This window comes from Dermacentor andersoni, chromosome 9 (genome assembly GCF_023375885.2).
Source record: "Dermacentor andersoni chromosome 9, qqDerAnde1_hic_scaffold, whole genome shotgun sequence".
Classification (NCBI taxonomy): Eukaryota; Metazoa; Arthropoda; class Arachnida; order Ixodida; family Ixodidae; genus Dermacentor; species Dermacentor andersoni.
Genome location: NC_092822.1, coordinates 138267480 through 138288661, shown reverse-complemented (window position 1 = coordinate 138288661; position 21182 = coordinate 138267480). Strand labels below are relative to the sequence as shown.

The window sequence follows — 21182 nt, the reverse complement described above, 5'->3', positions numbered from 1 at the left end:
TAATCTTTCCTGTCTTCACTTCTTATTACTTCCGTATTTCCTGGCGGCAAGGACTGTGTGTAATATCTCCAGTCTTGGGTATATGTATAAAGAACTTGAGTGGTGCTACAAGGTAAACAGAACAAGTATTTAATTTCAACAGTTTCGATCGGTGGACCGATCTTCATCAGGGTTTACAAAAAGAATGGCAGTTCGGCCCTGGTAGTAAAGACACCAGACCGGGTAGCTGATCGTTCTCACGTACATCAAACTGAGAGGGCAGTTGTGACAGTGATTGACTTTCGGCGCTTTGGCAGATTTACAGCTGCCTTTGGCAACTATGCAGGGCAAGAGGAAGGCGGAGTCTCATGTATGTAGAGCAAAGATGTCAGTGAGAAGAAAAAAAAAAAAGAAAAGAAAAAGAAAAAACACACAGGAGGAGGGAGACGTAAGTCCGAGAGTGAAGGGGGCAGGAAGTAGCAGTAGCTAGGTTCCCGTTGGCTCAAGGCAAAGAAGGAGAAAACGGTCACTGTGCAACACCAGTGCGCGTGCTGCCGCTGTAGCGGGAGGGCAAGTTGAATTGGGCGGCGGGGGGCACAATAGAGAAGGGGCCCAGAAAGAAGACAGAAGAGCGGCAACTTGTGGAAAGAAACACAGTTTCACAGTACACCTATACAAGGCACGGCCCGTTCTGGCAACTCTGTGGTCCAGCTACGGTGCGAAAAAAATATATAGTTCCAAAAAGAATATATGCGTGGAATTCGCAGAACAAGTGTGCCCCTGGGCTTAGGTTTAGGGAGCCGAGTTAAATAGCCTCCTTGTGGTCCAGTTTTTGAACGTTTAACTGACAACTGACATCAAGTCAGCTCGTGCAGATTCCAAGAAGGGGCAATAGGTCACTCAGAATGACCACTTGAGTGGCAGGGTGCAGGAAACTGAATTTATTGGTTTTCCGCTCGCCCCCTTGAGGCGCATGCGGAGGGACGAGCAAGCAGTGGCCAGCGTCTCAATTTTAGAGTGCAGAACATGCATTCGCGTTTCTCATGCACTCTCATGGCATATCCTGGAGGCACGTCAGCCACCCCAGACACTCATTAATTCCTTTAGCGTACGTTCCAAATTTATGGATGAAAAGAGATTCTCTCCGCTCGCCTGCACGGGTGTGTTGGAAACCAGATTGCAAGAGCACAACGCTCACACATTCAAACGAGTGATCTGGCAGCCGAACGTGCCCGGAGAAGGGTAAATTCGGGAGACTTTTCACATGCGCACGGTAATTGTTGAACCGCAGGCAGAAAGGAGTCTCTGTTTGTCCGATATATTCCTGCTTACACACCTCGCATCGAATTTTGTACACGACGTTACTGGAATCACAGTCAAGATTTGCATTAATTTTATATACGAAGGACGAGTTCGATGCCTTAGCCGTGTCTGTTGTCATGTGACGGCATACCTTGCAACGAGGTTTCCCACATGGTCGACAGCCCTTGAGCATGTTTGACTTCTGTGTCCTCGCCCTGACTAACAAATCCCTTAAATTTTTGTTTCTTCTATACACAACCCGAGGCGGCTGTGTGAAGATAGTAGCGAGTCGGATGCTCTGTTTCATGATATTGAAATGGCGGTTGAGAATGGCATTGACCCACGGAGCTCTGGTAGTGTATGTGAGGACCAAGTTTGGATCTGATTGTGTATTGGTATTGCTTACCCTTTCTCCCATTATATGTGCTCGATCTAAGCTGCGGGCGCGTTCAATGGCATCGTCTACTATTTCTGGAGGATATTCTTGGCGTACGAGAGCAGATTTCAGTTCCTCCGCGTGTCGCTCAAATTGCGCAGATTCGGAACAGACTCTTCTGAATCTGTGGGCCTGGGAGTAGGGAATGCTTGTTTTGCAGTGATGAGGGTGGCTACTATAGAAATGCAGATATTGCTGACGATCTGTCGGCTTTTTGTACAGGGACATGGAAATGCGACCGCCACTCAATGAAAGAGTGACGTCGAGGAAGTGAATACTATCTTGGGAGAAGTTGTGTGTAAAGCAGATTGACGGGTGCAGAGAATTGAAATTGGAAATGAAGTCCTAGAGGCTATGTTCATTGTCGGCCCACACAAAGAAAATGTCATCCAGGAATCGCTTATAAAATATTGGTTTTACGGCCGAGTTTGCGAGGAAGGGTATTTATAAAGATGCCATAAAGATATTTGCATAATCTGGCGCCATCTTCGTTCCCATGGCAGTTCCGCTGATTTGCAGATAATGCTTGTCCTCGAACTCAAAGTGATTATATTTCAGTACTAGATTTAGAAGGGTCTCAACTGTATCTTTATCTAATTGCCTAGGTTGGCTGGAGCCAGCGTAAGCTGAAACTCCGGAAACTATGCCCTCAGCGTGAGGTATGTTGGTGTACAAAGATGCGACATCCATAGCGACCAAGTAACCCCACGCCGGCACCGTCATGTTCGATACCTTCCTGAAGGAAGTGATTTGTGTCCTTAATGTACGAGGGGAATGAAGATGGGATGTCCTTAATGAGACTGTCAATAAAGCTGAATATTTTCTCAGTCACTGTTCCATTACTGGAAACGATAGGCCGACCGGGATTGTTTATTTTGCCAATTTTGGGTAGTAGGTAGAAACGGCCGGGGCCAGAGTTTCTTGGTATCAATGCTTTGAAGGTCTTATTGGTTATCTGCCCTGCCTTGTGCAAAGTGGTTAGGGCATCCTTTATTTCGCTTTCAATTTCAAAGCAACATTCCAGTTCTTATTAAAGCCAAACCATGACACCTTGCCAAAGTTCCATGCCTTTCACAGTGAAGGCAACACAACCATTAGAAAACTATCTTTTTTCTTAGTATCCAAATGCCTATCAAACACGATCGGATCAGGCTACAAAGCATCAAAGATGGCAAGCGGAGACCTCCTTGAAATGACAAAGAAAGACCAAATCGAGAAAATCACTGAACTTGCAAGTATCGGTGACATCTTTGATGCCCAGACTGCAGTGCCGCAGGCCCGAAGTTGAACTGAACCCCACAGCCCGAGATGCACGTCTCGGCACCTGGCTATCGATCATCCAGCGCCTCAGAAAAGGCGATGGAGGTCAATCTGAAAACCCTGGCCAAAAGAGCCGTGCTCTGTGGAGCACTCCTAGAAGGAGAAACATCTTGTAACTGCGCCGAGAAAGGGACAGGTAACCTGAACGGTTGCCACCCTTAATGCGAGTAATCAACTCTTTAATACATGTCGCCTACAACTTGTAAGCTCACACACATAAGTAATTTTCTTTTTCATTTCCAACAAAATGGCTTTCATAATTCGTTGAAATTCATCATCATCATCATCAGCCTGGTTACGCCCACTGCAAGGCAAAGGCCTCTCCCATACTTCTCCAACTACCCCGGTCATGTACTAATTGTGGCCTTGTTGTCCCTGCAAACTTCTTAATGTCATCCGCCCACCTAACTTTTTGTCGCGCCCTGCTACGCTTCCGTTCCCTTGGAATCTAGTCTGTAACCCTTACTGACCATCGGTTATCTTCCCTCCTCATTACATGTCCTGCCCGTGCCCATTTTTTTTTTCTTGATTTCGACTAAGATGTCAATAACTCACGTTTGTTCCCTCACCCAATCTGCTGTTTTCTTATCCCTTAACGTTACACCCATCATTCTTCTCTCCATAGCACGTTGCGTCGTGCTCAATTTAAGTAGAACCCTTTTCGTAGTCCTCCAGGTTTCTGCCCCGTACGTCAGTACTGGTAAGACACAGCTGTTATAAACTTTTCTCTTGAGGGATAATGGCAACCTGCTGTTCATGATCTCAGAATGCCTGCCAAACGCACCCCAGCCCATTCTTATTCTTCTGATTATTTCAGTCTCATGATCCGGATCTGCCGTCACTACCTGCCCTAAGTAGATGTATTTCCTTACCACTTCCAGTGCCTCGCTACCTATTGTAAACTGCTGTTCTCTTCCGAGACTGTTAAACATTACTTTAGTTTTCTAGAGATTAATTTTTAGATCCACCCTTCTGCTTTGCCTCTCCAGGTCAGTGAGCATGCATTGCAATTGGTCCCCTGAGTTACTAAGCAAGGCACTATCATCAGCGAATCGCAACTTACTAGGGTAATCTCCATTAACTCTTATCCCCAATTCTTCCCAATCCAGGTCTCTGAATACGTCCTGAAAACACGCTGTGAATATCATTGGAGAGATCGTATCTCCCTGCCTGACGCCTTTTTTGATTGGGATTTTGTTGCTTTCTTTATGTAGGACTACGGTGGCTGTGGAACCACTATAGATATTGTCATGTAGTAGTGAAGGTGAAGAAGCCAGCAAAACTGGGATTATAGAAACTAGCATTTCATTGGGCGAACTTGTGCCCTCAAAAGCAGGCTACACTCAAAAGAACAATGATAGTGGCGAACACACTTGGCGATCGTCGAAAATCATACCAGCGGGTCAAGCGCCTCGGCTTTTATACAGCAGTCGTCGAATGTTCCAGACTAATCGTTGGGACCCGCGTGTCTTCCACAAAGTTCTACACCATTCGCGTCATGCAATGAAATCAGATAACACAAGGTTCGGCGACAACAGACAGCGGATAGAGGCATCGATAACATTCCAGAAACTTCCGATACATGCAGGCACGTCCCGCACTGTGCAATAAGATTTTTAGGCGGCGAAACGTGGTCGCCCGATAAAGATAGGCAAGTGCACGTGTCAATACCCCCCTCTTAAAAAAAGCATAGACTCGATGCTGCAAACAAGCAAAAGTATTAAAGAAAAACACCCATAGCAAAGAAACAACAAAACAAGGAAGTTCGTCACCGTGTGTAAAAGGGTTTGAGACGCACCATGTGGACAACTTCAGGTCATGCGCGGTGCCGCTGTGAATGCGAAATGCCGACTGGCACGACCTCATAGTCCAGTGCGCCAATACATCGAATGACCTTGTAGGGTCTGAAATAGCGTCGCAGTAGTTTCTCACTGAGTCCTCGTCGGCGTATCGGGGTCCACACCCAAACACCATCACCGAGCTGGTACTCGACGAAGCGTCATCGCAGGTTGTAGTGCCGGCTGTCGGTACGCTGCTGGTTTTTGGTCCATAGGCGGGCGAGCTGTCGGGCTTCTTCGGCGCGCTGGAGATAGGTAGCGACGTCAAGATTCTCTTCGTCAGTGACGTGCGGCAGCATGGCGTCGAGCGTCGTCGTCGGGTTCCTGCCGTAAACCAACTTGAACGGCGTGATCTGTGTTGTTTCTTGCACCGCCGTGTTGTAAGCGAATGTTTTGTACGGCAGGACGGCATCCCAGCTCTTGTGTTCGACGTCGACGTACATTGCTAGCATGTCGGCGAGGGTCTTATTCAGCCACTCCGTAAGACCATTCGTCTGTGGGTGGTAGGCAGTTGTCCTCCTGTGCCTTGTCTGACGGTATTGAAGAATGGCCTGGGTGAGCTCCGCTGTAAAGGCTGTTCCTCTGTCGGTGATGAGAACTTCTGGGGCGCCATGTCGCAGCAGGATGTTTTCGACAAAGAATTTCGCCACTTCGACGGTGCTACCTTTCGGCAGTGCTTTAATTTCAGCGAAGAGGGTGAGGTAGTCCGTCGCCACGACGATCCACTTATTTCTGGTTGTTGACGTCGGAAACGGCCCCAACAAATCCATCCCGATCTGCTGGAATGGTCGACAAGGAGGCTCGATTGGCTGTAGTAATCCGGCTGGCCTTGTCGGTGGTGTCTTGCGTCGCTGACAGTCTCGGCATGTTCTGACATAACGGGCGACGTCGGCAGTCAGGCGCGGCCAATAATACCTTTTCTGTATCCTCGATAGTGTCCGGGAAAATCCGAGGTCCTGACGGGACAACAAGAAGGTAGTTGGCGCGCACTGGTGAGTTCTTCTTTACAAGTACATTATTTTTATTTATTTATTTATTTACAAATACTGCAATCCCGTTACGGGATTTTTGCAGGATGGGGATACATCATTATGACATGATTAGCAGGGCAAAGAAAAGAAAAATTACATGGACTAGTAGAAAGACAATACAGATATCATGAAATAAAAGATACGCTTCGAGTACAACTGAATCAATGCATCTACTGCAAGTGCAAATGTAACAGAGCGAAAATAAGAAAATTACACAATATGGGACATAAACAAATTCAGAGATGGCTGCAACACCACATCGTTGGACAGCTGATTCCATTCAGTTACGACCCTAGGAAAAAATGAGTATTTAAAGCAATTTTTGCGGCTAGTGAAGGGGGTAATTGTTAGTGCATGCCGTTGCCTTGTAGCATAACCTGTTGAAAAGGCAATAATCTCAGAAATATCTATGCTGTAGTATCCTTCAATGAGCTGAAACAAAAATTTTAATCTGAGAACACGATTCCTTTGGGTTAGAGTTGGCAGATTGGCTCTGCTTAGCAAGGCTGTCATCGACGTGCGCCCAAATCTGTTATATACATATCGAACGGCCCGCTTTTGAATACTTTCTACTTTATTAATATCTTTTTTAGTGAAAGGATACCATATTATGGATCCGTAATCTAAAAGTGGCAGCACAATTGCGTTAAATGCAAGAAGGCGAACTTCAGGTGTCGTCAGTCTCAAGGCCCTCCTGAGAAAGAAAAGCCTTTGATTGGCACAATTGCATACAGTGTTGATATGTTTGTTCCATCTAAGATCTTTAGAAATCCAAATACCAAGATATTTTATGTGCTCAACCTCAGATAGCAAGACATTACGCCGAGTACTGGAAGTGCAGATTTCTAAGATTGCGCGAAATTTTCATAAATACAGTTTTGTCAAAATTGATAGCCATTTGCCAGTCACTACACCATTTTACAACTTTTTCAAAGGCTTCATTTAGTCGTAGTTGGTCACTGACGCTATCTATTTCTGAATACATTACACAATCATCCGCATATAATCTAATTTTTACGGGAATGTCATTAACGATATCGTTAATGAAAACTAGAAACAACAGTGGTCCGAGCACCGAACCCTGTGGAACACCAGACACAACGGGAAGCCTCCGAGAGGCATGGTTTTTGAATGAAACATATTGATATCGGTTTGAAAGATATGCAGAAAGCCAAGTAGCAATTTTGGCATTACCCAGAGTAACATCAAGTTTGTGGAGTAGCTTTTTGTGGGAAACCTTGTCAAAGGCTTTCGCAAAGTCCATGAAGATTGTATCGACCTGCTTACCTGAATTTATTGCCTTAGCGAAATCGTGTACAGTAGTTACTAATTGTGTGCATGTAGAGAAACCCTTTCTGAAGCCATGCTGATGGCATGATAATATTTTATTCTTTGAATGGAACTCAGTAAGATGTTTATGTATTATATGCTCCAGAAGTTTGCATGATGTTGAAATCAAAGAAATAGGACGATAGTTAAGCGACAATGAAGACAATCCTTGCTTAAATGCCCTAGGGACAACGTCAGTGTGCCCTTCCAAATACTCGACGAGGTTTTTCAACTCCGGGTCTGCTCGCTGCTGTTCAGCGAAGTCTTCCGCGCTTATCATTCCAAGGAAGGCGTCGTCATTCTCGTCATCTTGAGGCGGCGGGTCAATGGGGGCGCGCGATAGGCAATCGGCATCGGAGTGTTTTCATCCGGACTTGTAGGTTACAGTGATGTCGTATTCTTGTAGTCTGAGGCTCCACCTCGCAAGTCGTCCTGAAGGATCCTTTAAATTCGCTAGCCAACACAAGGCGTGATGGTCGCTGACTACTTTAAATGGCCTGCCATATAGGTAAGGGTGAAATTTCGCTGCAGCCCAAACGGTGGCGAGACATTCCTTTTCGGTTCTAGAATAATTGCCTTCCGCTTTTGACAACGACCGGCTAGCGTAAGCTATCACGTGTTCATGTCGATCTTTTTTCTGGACTAGGACGGCACCGAGGCCTAGGCTACTGGCGTCAGTGTAGATTTCGGTATCGGTGTGCTCGTCGAAGTGCGCAAGTACGGCGGCGACTGCATGCATCGTTTGAGTTCATCAAATTCGTCGGCCTGCGGTGTTTCCCACTTGAACCCGACATCACATTTAGTTAGCTTTGTCAGCGGCTCAGCGATGCGTGAAAAATCCTTGACAAATCGCCTGTAGTAGGCACACATGCCAAGAAATCTACGCACTGCCTTCTTGTCGATGGGCTGCGGGAACTTTGCGATGGCAGCTGTCTTCTGCGGGTCGAGGTGGACTCCAGACTTGCTGATGACGTGGCCTAGGAACAGAAGCTCATCGTAAGCGAAGCAGCACTTTTCTGGCTTCAGAGTAAGTCCTGATGACCTGATGGCCTCTAGTACTGTCGCAAGCCACCTAAGGTGATCCTCGAAATTTCCGGCAAAGACGACAACGTCATCCAGGTAAACAAGACAGGTCTGCCACTTCAATCCCACTAAAACCGTGTCCATCATGCGCTGTAATGTTGCAGGCGCCGAGCAGAGTCCAAATGGCATGAGCTTGAACTCATAGAGGCCGTCTGGCATGATGAAGGTGGTCTTTTTGCGATCTCTCTCGTCGACTTCTATTTGCCGGTAGCCAGACTCGAGGTCCATCGACGAGAAGTATTTAGCGTTGCAGAGCCGATCCAATGCGTCGTCTATCCGTGGAAGGGGGTATACGTCCTTCTTTGTGATCTTGTTTAGTCGACGATAATCGACGCAGAAACGTAGGGTACCATCCTTTTCCTTCACTAAAACAACAGGAGACACCCACGGGCTTTTCAACGGCTGGATTATGTCGTCGTGCAGCATTTCGTCGACGTGTTGTCTTATAGCTTTGCGTTTTCGCGTCGAAACTCGGTGAGGGCTCTGCGGAGTGGTCGAGAACACCCTTCGGTTATTATGCGATGCTTTGCAACTGGTGTTTGTCGAATTCTTGATGACGTCGAAAAGCAGTCGTTTTGCTTTGCTGTGAATTAAGGTTAAGTTTGCACTTATCGTAATGCTCGTATATTATAACAATAAAATGGAACAGCAAGTTCAAGAAAAATACTTGCATCTTAGTGTAATATATATTTAATGCAATGTTTCAGAAAGTATGAACTTATATACAGAGCTTGAATTAGTAAAGGCAAGGCGCAGAAGACCTGGACTCAAGAAGAACACAAACGACAGGACTGGCGCCACTCACAACTAAGTTTATTTCTGCAACAAGCCTGCCTCATGTAGGCCAATCAAGCCGAATCACACACGAAACTTTAGAAGTAAAATACAGCAATCTATCGACCACTCAGGAATCATGTCTGGCACAAAATATCAAATGAGCAAACAAGAACCACATGTGGAGCAGCACAGGAAGCAATTCATCGAGCATAGTCTTTTCGAAGCCAACGGGGAGAAAAATTTAGACATAGAAAAGTACCGTCTACGCTTCACTATCAAACTATCCACAACATAACACACTTCAAACGCCTAAGGCCCAGTCTTGTTAACGGGACTCAGGTGTGCGGCTCCTAGGTGGTTCTTGCGATATCAGCCTCTGTCAGTACCCTCAACAATGAACGAACGTGGCTGTTGACTAAACGACATGATATTTCCCAATTTCCATTCATTGTTCAGTCTGAACCAGATCCGTTGTCCAGGTTCAAGTGGTTTCAAGGGTGAAGTATGCCAAAGAGAAAGAGAGGCGTGCGATTAGCCAACACCACCTAGATCCCCCACCTGCCCTGGCATATGGCATTTCTAGATCAACTTTAGTGCTCAAATTAAAACATGTTTATCAACCTTCATTCTTTCTGAATCCTTTTACTTGCAAGCAGCATGTTGTTTCTACAATCTTAAATATGCCCCAATAAACCACATAGTATATAAAAATGTTTATGGCTTATAAGGCTGCCTGCTAGGAGTGCTTTGCTCTTTAGACCAAGGAGACTTACCTTGTCTGTTGTACGTGCTTGTAGACATTTTGCCAGAAGATGTGCAGTAAAGGCTGGTGGCAATTCATTGTGCATTATCAATTTTCATATGCATACAGTGTTCTTTGACAAAGGCAAGTTGTTCCATTCCTTTAAATTTGAGTTTGTCAGCTACCTTCAAAACATCTTTAAGTGCTGTTTCAACTGCACTCTTGTGTTCTCGTTGGACCTGGAACTCTTCTGGAGACTCCCCCGTGTAGCATCTTCAGCTTGTATAGAGGGCCAGTAGCAAAGACGAGGCGCAACTGATGGCGACGCAGGTTTGCGTAGTTGTGTCGACAGCTAGGCACACTGCAAGTATATCACCTAGCACTTAGCAAGGCTTGTGTAGTCCTTGTGCCGGGTAAGCTGTCGTGTCAATTTTTAGCAAGTACACTTTGCCACACTCACAGGATATCACACAGAAAGTCCATTTGTATGCACTTACTTCAATAGAAGTGCTTCACGAATAAACACTCATGACAAATCATGAAGTGGGAGTCGTGGGATCGTCACAGCTTTAAATGAAGGGTAAGTTGTGCCACTGTCCTTACTGCTGTTTCAGAGCGCGGGCGACGTCAGAGGGCGGCAGACCAGCGACGGAGGCCTGCTGTTCCAAGGCAGCCACTGGCGGATCACTCGCCCCCCAATGGAGGAGGCCTGGGTGAGCCATGCACCCTGCATGCATTGCAGTAATTGCTGCCACTGCAAAGGTTGTGTCCAAATTAGGAATTTACTTTCAAGTGACCTCTACCATGTGCACAAGCTAAAGACTGGCACACGGTGCTTTTCCAGCTCGTGCATAGTTTTATATTTCAAGATAGATTGGCTAACCCTTTGAGCATCACATGCGTTCCCCCAGGGCCACATTGTTGTTTATTGCAGATTTAAATTCTTCAAGAGAATTTCTTTTGAGAAAAACCAAGCAAAGAATTTTTTAGGTGCCAATAAAGCAACGTAAATTTTAAAGTGTGCAGTTTATTGTTGAATACATGAAAATACTAGCACAATTGTCTTTTTTTTACAGATGTAATAGAATTTACAGAACGGAACTTAGTTTTACGTTCTATGTAGGTTTGACACCACTAGCACCCGTTCTTTGAAACATTAAATTTAATTTTTTTATATTTATGTATTGTGTCGGGGGTGTGGACTCGGCAAAGACAGCTGCAGTGGCCTCCAAGCCATGCCCAAACCAATACAAAGTGCCAGAAGAATAAAAACTGAAGTTAATCATTAGAGAATAAGGCAGTACATGTGGCCCTAGCAAGGCATGCCATGTGAGCACCTGCAAGTATGCTCAGACGCGTGGGAAAAACAAAGTAAGTGAAAAACTTGCAGTAGCAACTGTTAGATCATTAGACATGGTTCCATCTGTTTTCATGCCTCTCTAAAAAAAAAACATGCATGCAGCAGCATCGCCAGTTTGCAACTGCCTGTCTGTAAACGAAATAACCGGTGGTAAAGCCATGGTAACGCTGAGTAGCAAAATAGACATCACTTTCCCAATGCCCGTAACTAGAAACAACATGCACTCGAATGCTGATTACAAAGTGCACAAGCGGAGGCATGAGCATGCAGCAGCAAACTAGGTGAAGCAGGAATTACTCCCAAACTACTGCATTAACAGCCATGATAGAGCGAAGCAAAAAAATCAGTTTTGGCAGAAAGCAAGGGGTAGCAGTACAATAAGAATTTTTCCTCGAAGTCAGGAAAGGTTGCGGCACTTCCAGTGCAATGCTAGGTAATGTTTTGTTCCTAAAGGCATAGTTTATTCAAATGTTTCATCACCACCATATATGTACAGCACTGCACAAAGGTGTCATTCAAACACTACCCGCACAAACAGTAAACAGGGCACACACACACCAAATACCAAGCCAAAGCAAGGTTTGTGATTAAAAAATGAAATAGAAGCCTCTCGTTGGAAAGCAGACCACGGTGGCCGCATTTCGATGGGGGCGAAATGCGAAAACACCCGTGTACTTAGATTTAGGTGCATGTTAAAGAACCCCAGGGGGTCGAAATTTCCGGAGTCCTCCACTACGGCGTGCCTCATAATCAGAAAGTGATTTTGGCACGTAAAACCCCATAATTTAATTTAAGTTACTTATAAGTGACTTGCAGGATCATGACAAGTGAGCTATGTTTGCGGTCTAACCATATGCGTTCCCAATCACAAAAAGTGCTCTAGAGATCCACAAGGAATCGGATGCCCGGGGAAGACGTTATAAAGAAGCTTAAAGTAAATGAGTAGCGAAACTGGTTGGGTTTGCTGGCTTTGCATCATTTTGTCTAAAGGCTGGCATCTATATCCACTCTGCATGTACATTCGAAGCAGTTAAGGACTATGTATTGTACTATTGAGGGCATCATGTGTAGGCGGAACACATGTTTTTAGAACACATGTTTTTAGTTTAGATTGTAAAATACAAGAGTGATGGAAATTGGTCACACAGAATGTGCACATACTTTGACCATCACACTTATCCGTACGAGTGTACCATCATAAAATAGCTAGAGTTCAAATTCCATATCTTTCTCATTCCCCTTTTTGCACTAGTGTTTGTTCAACGCATAACTCCTACTATGGTCACTAGCCAGGCTTAGCGACATCAGGGTCCTTTTTATCTGGTCGTGAAACTTCCGCATAGTGCTATGGGAGAGCTTCACGTAGTGGCTGTAGTGGACGCATTGTGGAACTGGCATAAGTGCACTGGAACTGAACAGATGCGTCAGGAGTTTTGTACATACGCTCGCTGTTGCACAAGGGTCAACTGCCTGTATCGGAGGGTGAATATTATCGACGTACCATGTAGATCACCACCCTGTTTCTGTGCAGTGTTCAGAAACTTGAATGCAAACAATTTCAGGACAACTACAATGCTTTGTTTCATTTCCCAGTTCAACTGCATTTGCAACAGCATCCTAATTCATAATTCAAATTGTGCATTTGGACTGGTCCATCATTAGAAACCGAGTACAAAGCCAGTTCACGTCCCACTTTTAAGTAATTGCACATAAAAGAACTGCATTTCAAAGTAACGGAGCTTATGAACTGGTCAAATAGCCAAATAGGTAATTACTAAGCTAACAAATTGATTAATAAACTAATTACCAACTACTTATTAATTAATAAACTATTTATCAAACTAATAACTAACTACATTAACTAACTAAACTCAGTAATAAGTAACATAACAAATTTCAGTAACAAAACCAACTCAACCAATAAAGTAATTATATAATTATTAAGTAATACACTACTAAACTTACTAAATAAGTAAGGTAACTAACAAAACTAATTAACCAATCAAACTAAGAAAGCTAACTAACTGGTTAACTAAGTTATCTAACTGAAATAACAATATATTCACTAATAACTAAGCAAATATAATTATCTAACTAATCAATTAATAACACACAACTAGGTAACGAAATATAACTGTCTTGTCCAACTAACTAACTTGACAAAGTGCAAATAGAGACACCCGAATGAAACAGTTTGTGAAAAGAAGGCTACTGGGGGGCTGGGGGCGACGTAAATCATAAAACGGTGCCATGTGTAATTTAAGCACAAATTCATTGCACATGAAATTATTTTGCCAAAAGCCCCATTGCATGTTCACGCTAGAAACATGCTGAAATGAACGTGGCCGAGGTGCTTGTGAAATATTTGCATGATTGTGCTGCCCGACCATCTGGCTTGGCAAATTTTTCACCTTCTACTTATGCCAGCACCTCTGGTGCCACCTTCTGTCCCTATATGATACTTTCTGGGAAGTTTCGTGATCAGAATGAAAAGAGTATTGAAGGACCTTGGCAACATCCTAGGAGAGGAAGACGCTTCCAGGACTTGGTTCGAGAATCGAGAAACCACCTTCACAACGTGGGACCTATTTTGCCACTACTTCCTGCCGACTGTCACGAGCGTCATGTGCAAAGAGTGAGCGCAAGCTCTGCTGGAAACCCGAGGGCAACTACCCAATGAAACCATCGCCATCTTTACAGAAGAGATGACTTGTCTCTTCGGACACGTCGACCCAGAAATGTTCGGGGAGAAAAAAGTCAGTTTCCTGATCTGCGGCGTAAAGCAAGAACTGTTCACCAGACTGATCCGCAACCTCTCGAAGACCATAGCTGAGTTTTTGACAGAGGCAACGATGACTGGGAAGACGCTGGAAATGTGCATCCGCCAATACAACCACCAAGCGCTTCCTCTGAAGAGCGAAATTCAAGCACTAGGCTGAGACGAGCTTCGAAAGACCATTAGAACCGTCACATGCAAAGAACAGCGCAGGATGTTCCCTTCGATGAAGCCTCAAGTAGCATTCATTGCTGACATTATCTGAGTGGAGATTCAGCAGTCACTTGGAGACCCTGAATTGCCATGGCCTCATTCGGAACCGATGACTTACGCCACCGTAGCGCGCCGTCTCGCTCCCCCTCCGCACCCATGCCAAAGCCCGGTAACACCGCAGTTTACTCATTCGCCGCTGCAGCTGCCAGCTCGCCCTCCTGTCGCCCAGAGCAACTACCCAAGAAAGACGGATATATGGTGTGCTCCAGACCACCGCCCGCTCCGCTACCACTGCGTAAAAGCGGGCCACATCTACCGCCGGTGCCCATACTGCGACTTGGGACACCGTGTCCACAGCTTGGCGAACGGCTTCGTGATATTGCTGACTACATTGCCGCAACACATATCCGGAAAACTAAAAGCAGCTACTGATAGATTTGTGGTTGCTGTACGTCGAAATACCAAAGTTCCTCTGCTGCCGCCACCGCTTCTTCAAGATATATCTCGATGACATTGGAACGGCAGATTGCCATCCCCGCGAAGCTTCAAAACTAATAATACTGCGACAAAAGAAGACCTGAGGACGAGACACACCAGCTACAGAACTACGCGATGCAGCCATGATGCGACGCCACGACCCAATTACAATGCAAGACGAAGAACCACCGACCTCGATGTGCTTCTCGACGGCCACACCGTCACCGCTCTAGTAGACACAGGAGCTGACTACTCCGTCATCAGTGAACACTTCACTGCCAAGCTGAAAAAATTGAAGACTACATGGGACAGCCCTCATATCCAGGCAGCTGGAGGACACCTTATAACACCGACTGGAAACTGCACAGCAAAAGTTACAGTACATGACCGGACTTACACTGTGACCTTCATTATCCTTCAAGAGTGCCCACGCACCGTGATTCTCAGCATGGACTTTCTGAATCAACACGGCGCAGTCATTGACCTAAAGTCGAATTCGATAATGCTGTCCACAGACTAAGCGATATCACTGGAGAGGACTTCCAGTCAGCGTGCCTTGAGAGTACTTGAAAAACCAAGTCAGCATCCAACTTTGCTCTAGCACTGTCATTTCTGTCGGCATCAAAACATCCGCCGACGTAGAAGTCATCAACGAGGGTCACCAACGTCTACTGCTCGATCATTAAATTTTTGTCGCTATAGGGATAGCTCGAATGCATGGAGGAAAAGTAAAAATGATGCTGACATACTTCATCCAGGAGTTCAAGCACCTCAACAAGGGCACGACGATCGCATACATTAAGGAAATTGTCGAAACCAGCAATTCGTTTATCCTCTCAGGTTCTGTCGGACCTACCTCGGTGGTAAAAGTTCGAGAACCAGTCTTCAACATAAATCCAAGTCTTCCTGTGAGTAAGCAAGCTTAAAGGTTTGCCCCGACAGTACAAAGGCTGGTTTTCGACATCATTGTGTATTCGACAAAGACCAGTCACGAGATCGCATAATAACCAAAGAATCCACTCTAACACTCCACTAGAGCCCTTACAGAGTTTCAACGCGAGAACATGAAGCTATAACGCAACAAGTCTATGAAATGCTGCACAACATTTCTTTTATTATTTTTTTATTTATTTACAAAATACTGCAGGCCCAAGCTAGGGCCCTTGCAGGAGGGGTATCAAAAAGGTTTACGCAAGCACTGGTAAAAACATCAAACAGAAATCATCACAGATCATAGAGAGGGAAAAAACATGACACATTAATGAGCACCTTATGGCCGTGAAAACGATTATAAACATGGCAACATTAGGAAAAACAGTCCTTTGCAAGAAAAAAACAAAAGAAAAGCGCTTCACATTATGACGTTAATGCGTCAAATGAGTCACTGTTCTGAAGCATACATAGCGGCAAAGCTAAGTCTGTAATCGTTCGTGGAAAAAATGGAAACTTGAATTTGTTAGTATGTGTTCTAAATGGTGTTATCGATTCAGCATGATGATTTCGAGTCAGTCGTGGCATCAGAGGTTGGATGTATGGAGCAGGGTGTAATGCGAGATGGTTGTTCTTCAAGTGAAAAAGAAACTTTAATCTCAGAATTTTGCGACATAGCTTAAGTTCCTGGATAATATCTTGTTGCATCATAAAGGTTTGGGAGTCCGTCATGCGGTATCGAGAAAAGATCAACCGAATGGATTTGTGTTGAATCATTTCTAGAGCACCAATGTTTTTCTTAGTGTGCTTGGAAATCGGATGTTTTAGTCATATTTTATGTATGGTATTGTTTAGGATTTTATGTATGGTATTGTTTAGGATGAGTCGGGTATTTATTGCGCCATGTACGCAAAAGCACCTTGCTTTTGTTTGTAATGCTGCCCAATCACCACTTTTGCATGTTTCGCCTCTACACGCAGTATTCCTATAACGCCTAAATACCAAAATGACACACGCTCGAAGTGAACCTGAGGTTATCCTAGGCACACTGGGCACCAGCCACAGTTGTTGGGATTTCCAGGACAGCGATTGGCCGGGGGAACCCCAAGGAAACATTCAGGCTCCTACTTTATTTCTAAGCTTAAAATTACCTAGCTACCAGCAAAAACCACAGGAAATATTCGACTATTTATAGACGACTGCATTCTTTATCAAAACATTATTTTGCATATTAGGGTAGAGGCTTGGGCGAGTTCGTCATGGTTCATAACGGCAGTGTTTGCATAGCGCACGAAAGTAGGAAAGGAAGGACAGAAACGAGTAAAATGCGCTAACTTCTAACTGATCTTTTACGGACGAGTATTGCGGACGATAGTATTGTTACGGGGTTAAAAGCAGTCAGATGTGTATTTACAGAATATTTACAATAATTATAGCAGCTGACAAGATGGTAGACAGCGCGTGAAGAACAGAACATCGTCTTCTTCCAACAATGATTAAAACATCTTCTTCGTCAGCGTGTCACATGACCCCCGGCGGCTGAAGCACCAGCTCGGTGCTGGTTAGGAGGCGGGTGAGTGATACAACTTAAAACGCGCTACGTGGACCACGTCGGAGCGATGCTGAGCCACGGTTGGCTCAAGAGGGGCGATTTCGTACGTGACGTGAGTTACTGCACGCAAGGCACGGTAAGGGCCGGAGTAGCGTGAAAGTAACTTCTCCAAGAGGCCAACGCATCGCGATGGCGACCAAAGGAGAACCAGGGTGCCTGGTGTGTAATAGACGTCATGATGGTGGGCGTCATATAAGCGCCGCTGATTGTCCTGCGACTCCACAAGTCGACGTCGGGCAATATGGCGTGCTTCTTGGGCTTTGAGGATGGCTTCACGGGCGTACTCGGATGTGGAATTCAGACTAGCAGGCAGAACGGTGTCGAAAGGTAACGTAGGGTCGCGGCCAAACAAGAGGAAGAACGGAGAGAAGCCTGCGGTATCATGGCGAAACGAAATATAGGCAAAAGTAACGAACGGCAGCGCAATGTCCCAGTCGCGATGGTCATCGGAGGCATACATGGACAGCATGTCAGTAAGGGTGTGGTTAAGGCACTCGGTTAGACCGTTCGTTTGTGGATGGTAAGTATTAGCAAGTTTGTGTTTAGTCGCACATGAGTGTAGAATGTCATTGACAGCTTTAAAAAGAAAGTAGTGGCCTCGGTCGGTGAGGAGCTGTCGAGGGGCGCCGTAGTGAAGGATGACGTTTTCTAGGAGGAAGTCGGCGACATCGGTTGCACAGCTTGTCGGAAGAGCCCGTGTGATTGCATATCGAGTGGCGTAGTCTGTTGCTACAGCAATCCACTTGTTTCCCGAAGCAGACGTAGGAAAAGGGCCTAAAAGATCAACACCTACACGAAAGAATGGTTCTGATGGTACGTCAAGTGGTTGAAGGCGACCAGCAGGGAGTGCGGTCGGCTTTTTGCGTCGTTGACAAAGATCGCACGCAGTGACATAACAGCAGATGCCACGGTATAGACCAGGCCAAAAGAAGCGCCGACGAACGCGGTCATAAGTCCGTGACACGCCAAGGGGACCTGCAGTCGGTACATCATGAAGCTGGGCGAGAACAGTCTCACGCAGGTGCTCAGGCACAACGAAGAGTCGGGCAGGGCCGTCCGGGTGCATGTTAGAGCGGTACAATATACCATCTTGAAGTTCAAACATGCGAAGGGAAGGATCAGGCGTTGTTGAAGTGAGCCATTGAATAACGTGTTGCAAGGAGACGTCCCGACGTTGTTCGGCTCCAATGTCGCGAAAAGCAGCCAGAGAGAGAACGGTGACAGGTATGCCGGCCGCAGAAACATCAGGAGGGTCGGCAGGATGGCGTGACAAGCAGTCCGCATCTTGATGTAACCGGCCGGTCTTGTATACAACTGAATTGAATAGTTGTATTCTTGGAGGCGCAGAGCCCAGCAGTCAAGGTGCCCTAAAGGATCTTTGAGGGACGAAAGCCAACACAGAGCGGGGTGATCAGTGATGGCTGTGAATTGGCGGCTGTACAAATAGGGGCAGAATTTACCCACTGCCCAAACGAGAGCCAGATACTCGCGTTCAGTGATAGAATAATTGCTCTCCGCAGAGGAAAGAAGGCGGCTGGCGTAGGCAATAACACGTTCTCGCCCTTGTTGTTTCTGTGCCAAGATAGCTCCAATACCGTGGCCACTGGCATCGGTATGGACTTCTGTTGGAGCTGACGCATCAAAATGAGCTCCAAACAGGCACTTACACGAACCTACACATATTACATCGGGTACACCCCACAGCCTACAGGGACAAACGCCCATGGTGTGGGGCCCCACCAACCCTATACCACATTACGTGGGAGTGCACACTACACAACGTAGAACACCCAGACACGAACACCACGAGGGAGCAATGGGAGGCACTGCTGTCCAGCTCGGCCCTCGACGACCAGCTCAAGCTGATAAAGAGAGCCGAGAAGATGGCAAGAGCCAGCGGAGCTCTGGACTAAGGGCCCCAACCATTAGCGGTTTTTCTGATTATTCTTTTAATAAAGTTTATCTATCTATCTATCTATCTATCTATCTATCTATCTATCTATCTATCTATCTATCTATCTATCAATCAATCAAAGTGAGCGAGAATTGGCGGGGACGTAAGGGGCCCAATCAGCTCTGTGAAAGCACCAGCTTGCTCAGGGCCCCAAATGAATGCAGTGTCTTTCTTGCGGAGCTGATTGAGAGGGCGCACAACGTTCGCGAAATTTCGGACAAACCGACGGAAGTAGGAGCAAAGGCCCAATAAGCTGCGAACATCCTTGGCACGTGGTGGCGCGGGAAAGTCTTTGACTGCCCGTATTTTATCATGATCAGGGCGTACACCAGAAGAATCGACAAGATGCCCAAGCACAGAAATTTCATGACGACGGAAGTGGCACTTGGACGAATTTAGTTGTAGCCCCACCTGACGGAAAACAGATAAGATCGTCAACAGGCGTTCGAGGTGTGTCGCAAAAGTCGCAGAAAAAAACGATCACGTCATCCAGGTAACAGAGGCAGATGGACCACTTGAAACCGTGTAGAAGGACATCCATCATTCGTTCAAATGTGGCTGGGGCATTACATAAAACGAAAGGCATCACTTTGAACTGATACAGGTCATCGGGAGCAATAAAAGCTGTCTTCTCACAGTCCATGCCATCGACGGCAATTTGCCAGTAGCCGGAGCGAAGGTCGATGGACGAAAAATATTGTTCTCCATGCAGGCAATCCAGGGCATTGTCAATGCGTGGTAGCGGATAGACGTCTTTCTTTGTTACCTTGTTGAGGGGTCGATAATTGACGCAAAATCGCCAACTGTTGTCCTTCTTTTTAACTAGTATAACAGGGGATGCCCGTGGGCTGCAAGAAGGTTTGATGATGTCTCGAGAAAGCATCTTGTCAACTTTGTGTTGTATGATATGTCACTCAGTAGGAGAGACGCGGTGGGGTTGCCGATGGATCGGGCTCACATCACCGGTGTTTATTCGATGTTTTACGACAGATGTTTGTCCTAGAGGGCGTTCTCCAAGGTCGAATATGTCCCATTATGAGGCAAGGAGGCAACGTAGTTCTTGAGCACGCTGGGGAGGAAGGTCGGGAGCAATCATTTTTGTTAGGGCATTCAAGTCTGAAGGGACAGGGGGCGAAGCAAGAGTTGAACACGAGGAGCTGTCACAAGTTAAAGCCGAAATGTGGTAGTCTCTGGCTGGCGTTATTTGCGCCAGGGATATTCCGCGCGGGAGTACTTGTGTACAGAGTCCAAAGTTCACAAGCATAAGGCAGGACATGTTGTCTGAAGTGGTAACGACGGTGTGAGGAAAAGCGACGTTATGCGAGAGCAGGACATGCGGATTAGGAGATACGATGTAGTCACCGTCTGGTACAGGTGGAACGGGGGAGACATCTATGTAGGTAACGGCACGGTGAGGGAGGCGAATATGCTCTGTGGAACATAGTCGTATCGGAGCACTATCGGGAGGGTCAATAGCAGCAGGTAGAGCGAGTTGCACAACACTAGCAAAACAGTCTATCAAAGTGGATTGTGTAAACAGAAGGTCAAGGCCCAGGATGAGGTCGTGAGGGCCAATGCTCTAGTACATAAAATAAAACAGAAGTATGATGTCTGGCAACACTCACGCGAGCTGGACACACGGCAATAACAGCTGGTGTTCCACTGTCGGCGACTTGGACCACAGGCGAAGGGACAGGAGTGAGGACTTTCTTGAGACGATTCCAAAGCTGAGCATTCATCACAGATACGTGCGCGCCAGTGTCAATCAGAGCCATAACAGGTACACCATCCACGTTCACGTTAATGAGGTTCCGATGTGTGGACAAGGTCAAAAGAGAATTTTTGCGTCGGGTCGGTTTTGCAGCATCACCTCCAAGTGATGCGCCCATTAGTTTTCCGGAAGGGTGCGCCGGAAGGAGCTAGGGGACGGTGATCGGCAAGATGGGGGCGATCGGGAGAAGCGGCGACGTGGCGAAGGAGAGCAGCTAGAGCGGGTAGGAAGAGAAGTGCCGCTAGAAATTGC

General features: G+C 46.1%; 1 protein-coding gene across 3 annotated transcripts in view; it reads left to right on the top strand.

The window, feature by feature from the left end:
• LOC126529762 (G-protein coupled receptor-associated protein LMBRD2B) overlaps positions 1-21182 on the top strand; it is a 342033-nt gene that overhangs the window by 274861 nt on the left and 45990 nt on the right. For all 3 annotated transcript variants that reach the window (XM_050177266.2, XM_072284303.1, XM_050177265.3), the window contains exon 13: positions 10452-10550. In XM_050177266.2, the coding sequence (XP_050033223.1) occupies positions 10452-10550 (99 nt within the window). The remainder of the gene's footprint in view (positions 1-10451; positions 10551-21182) is intronic.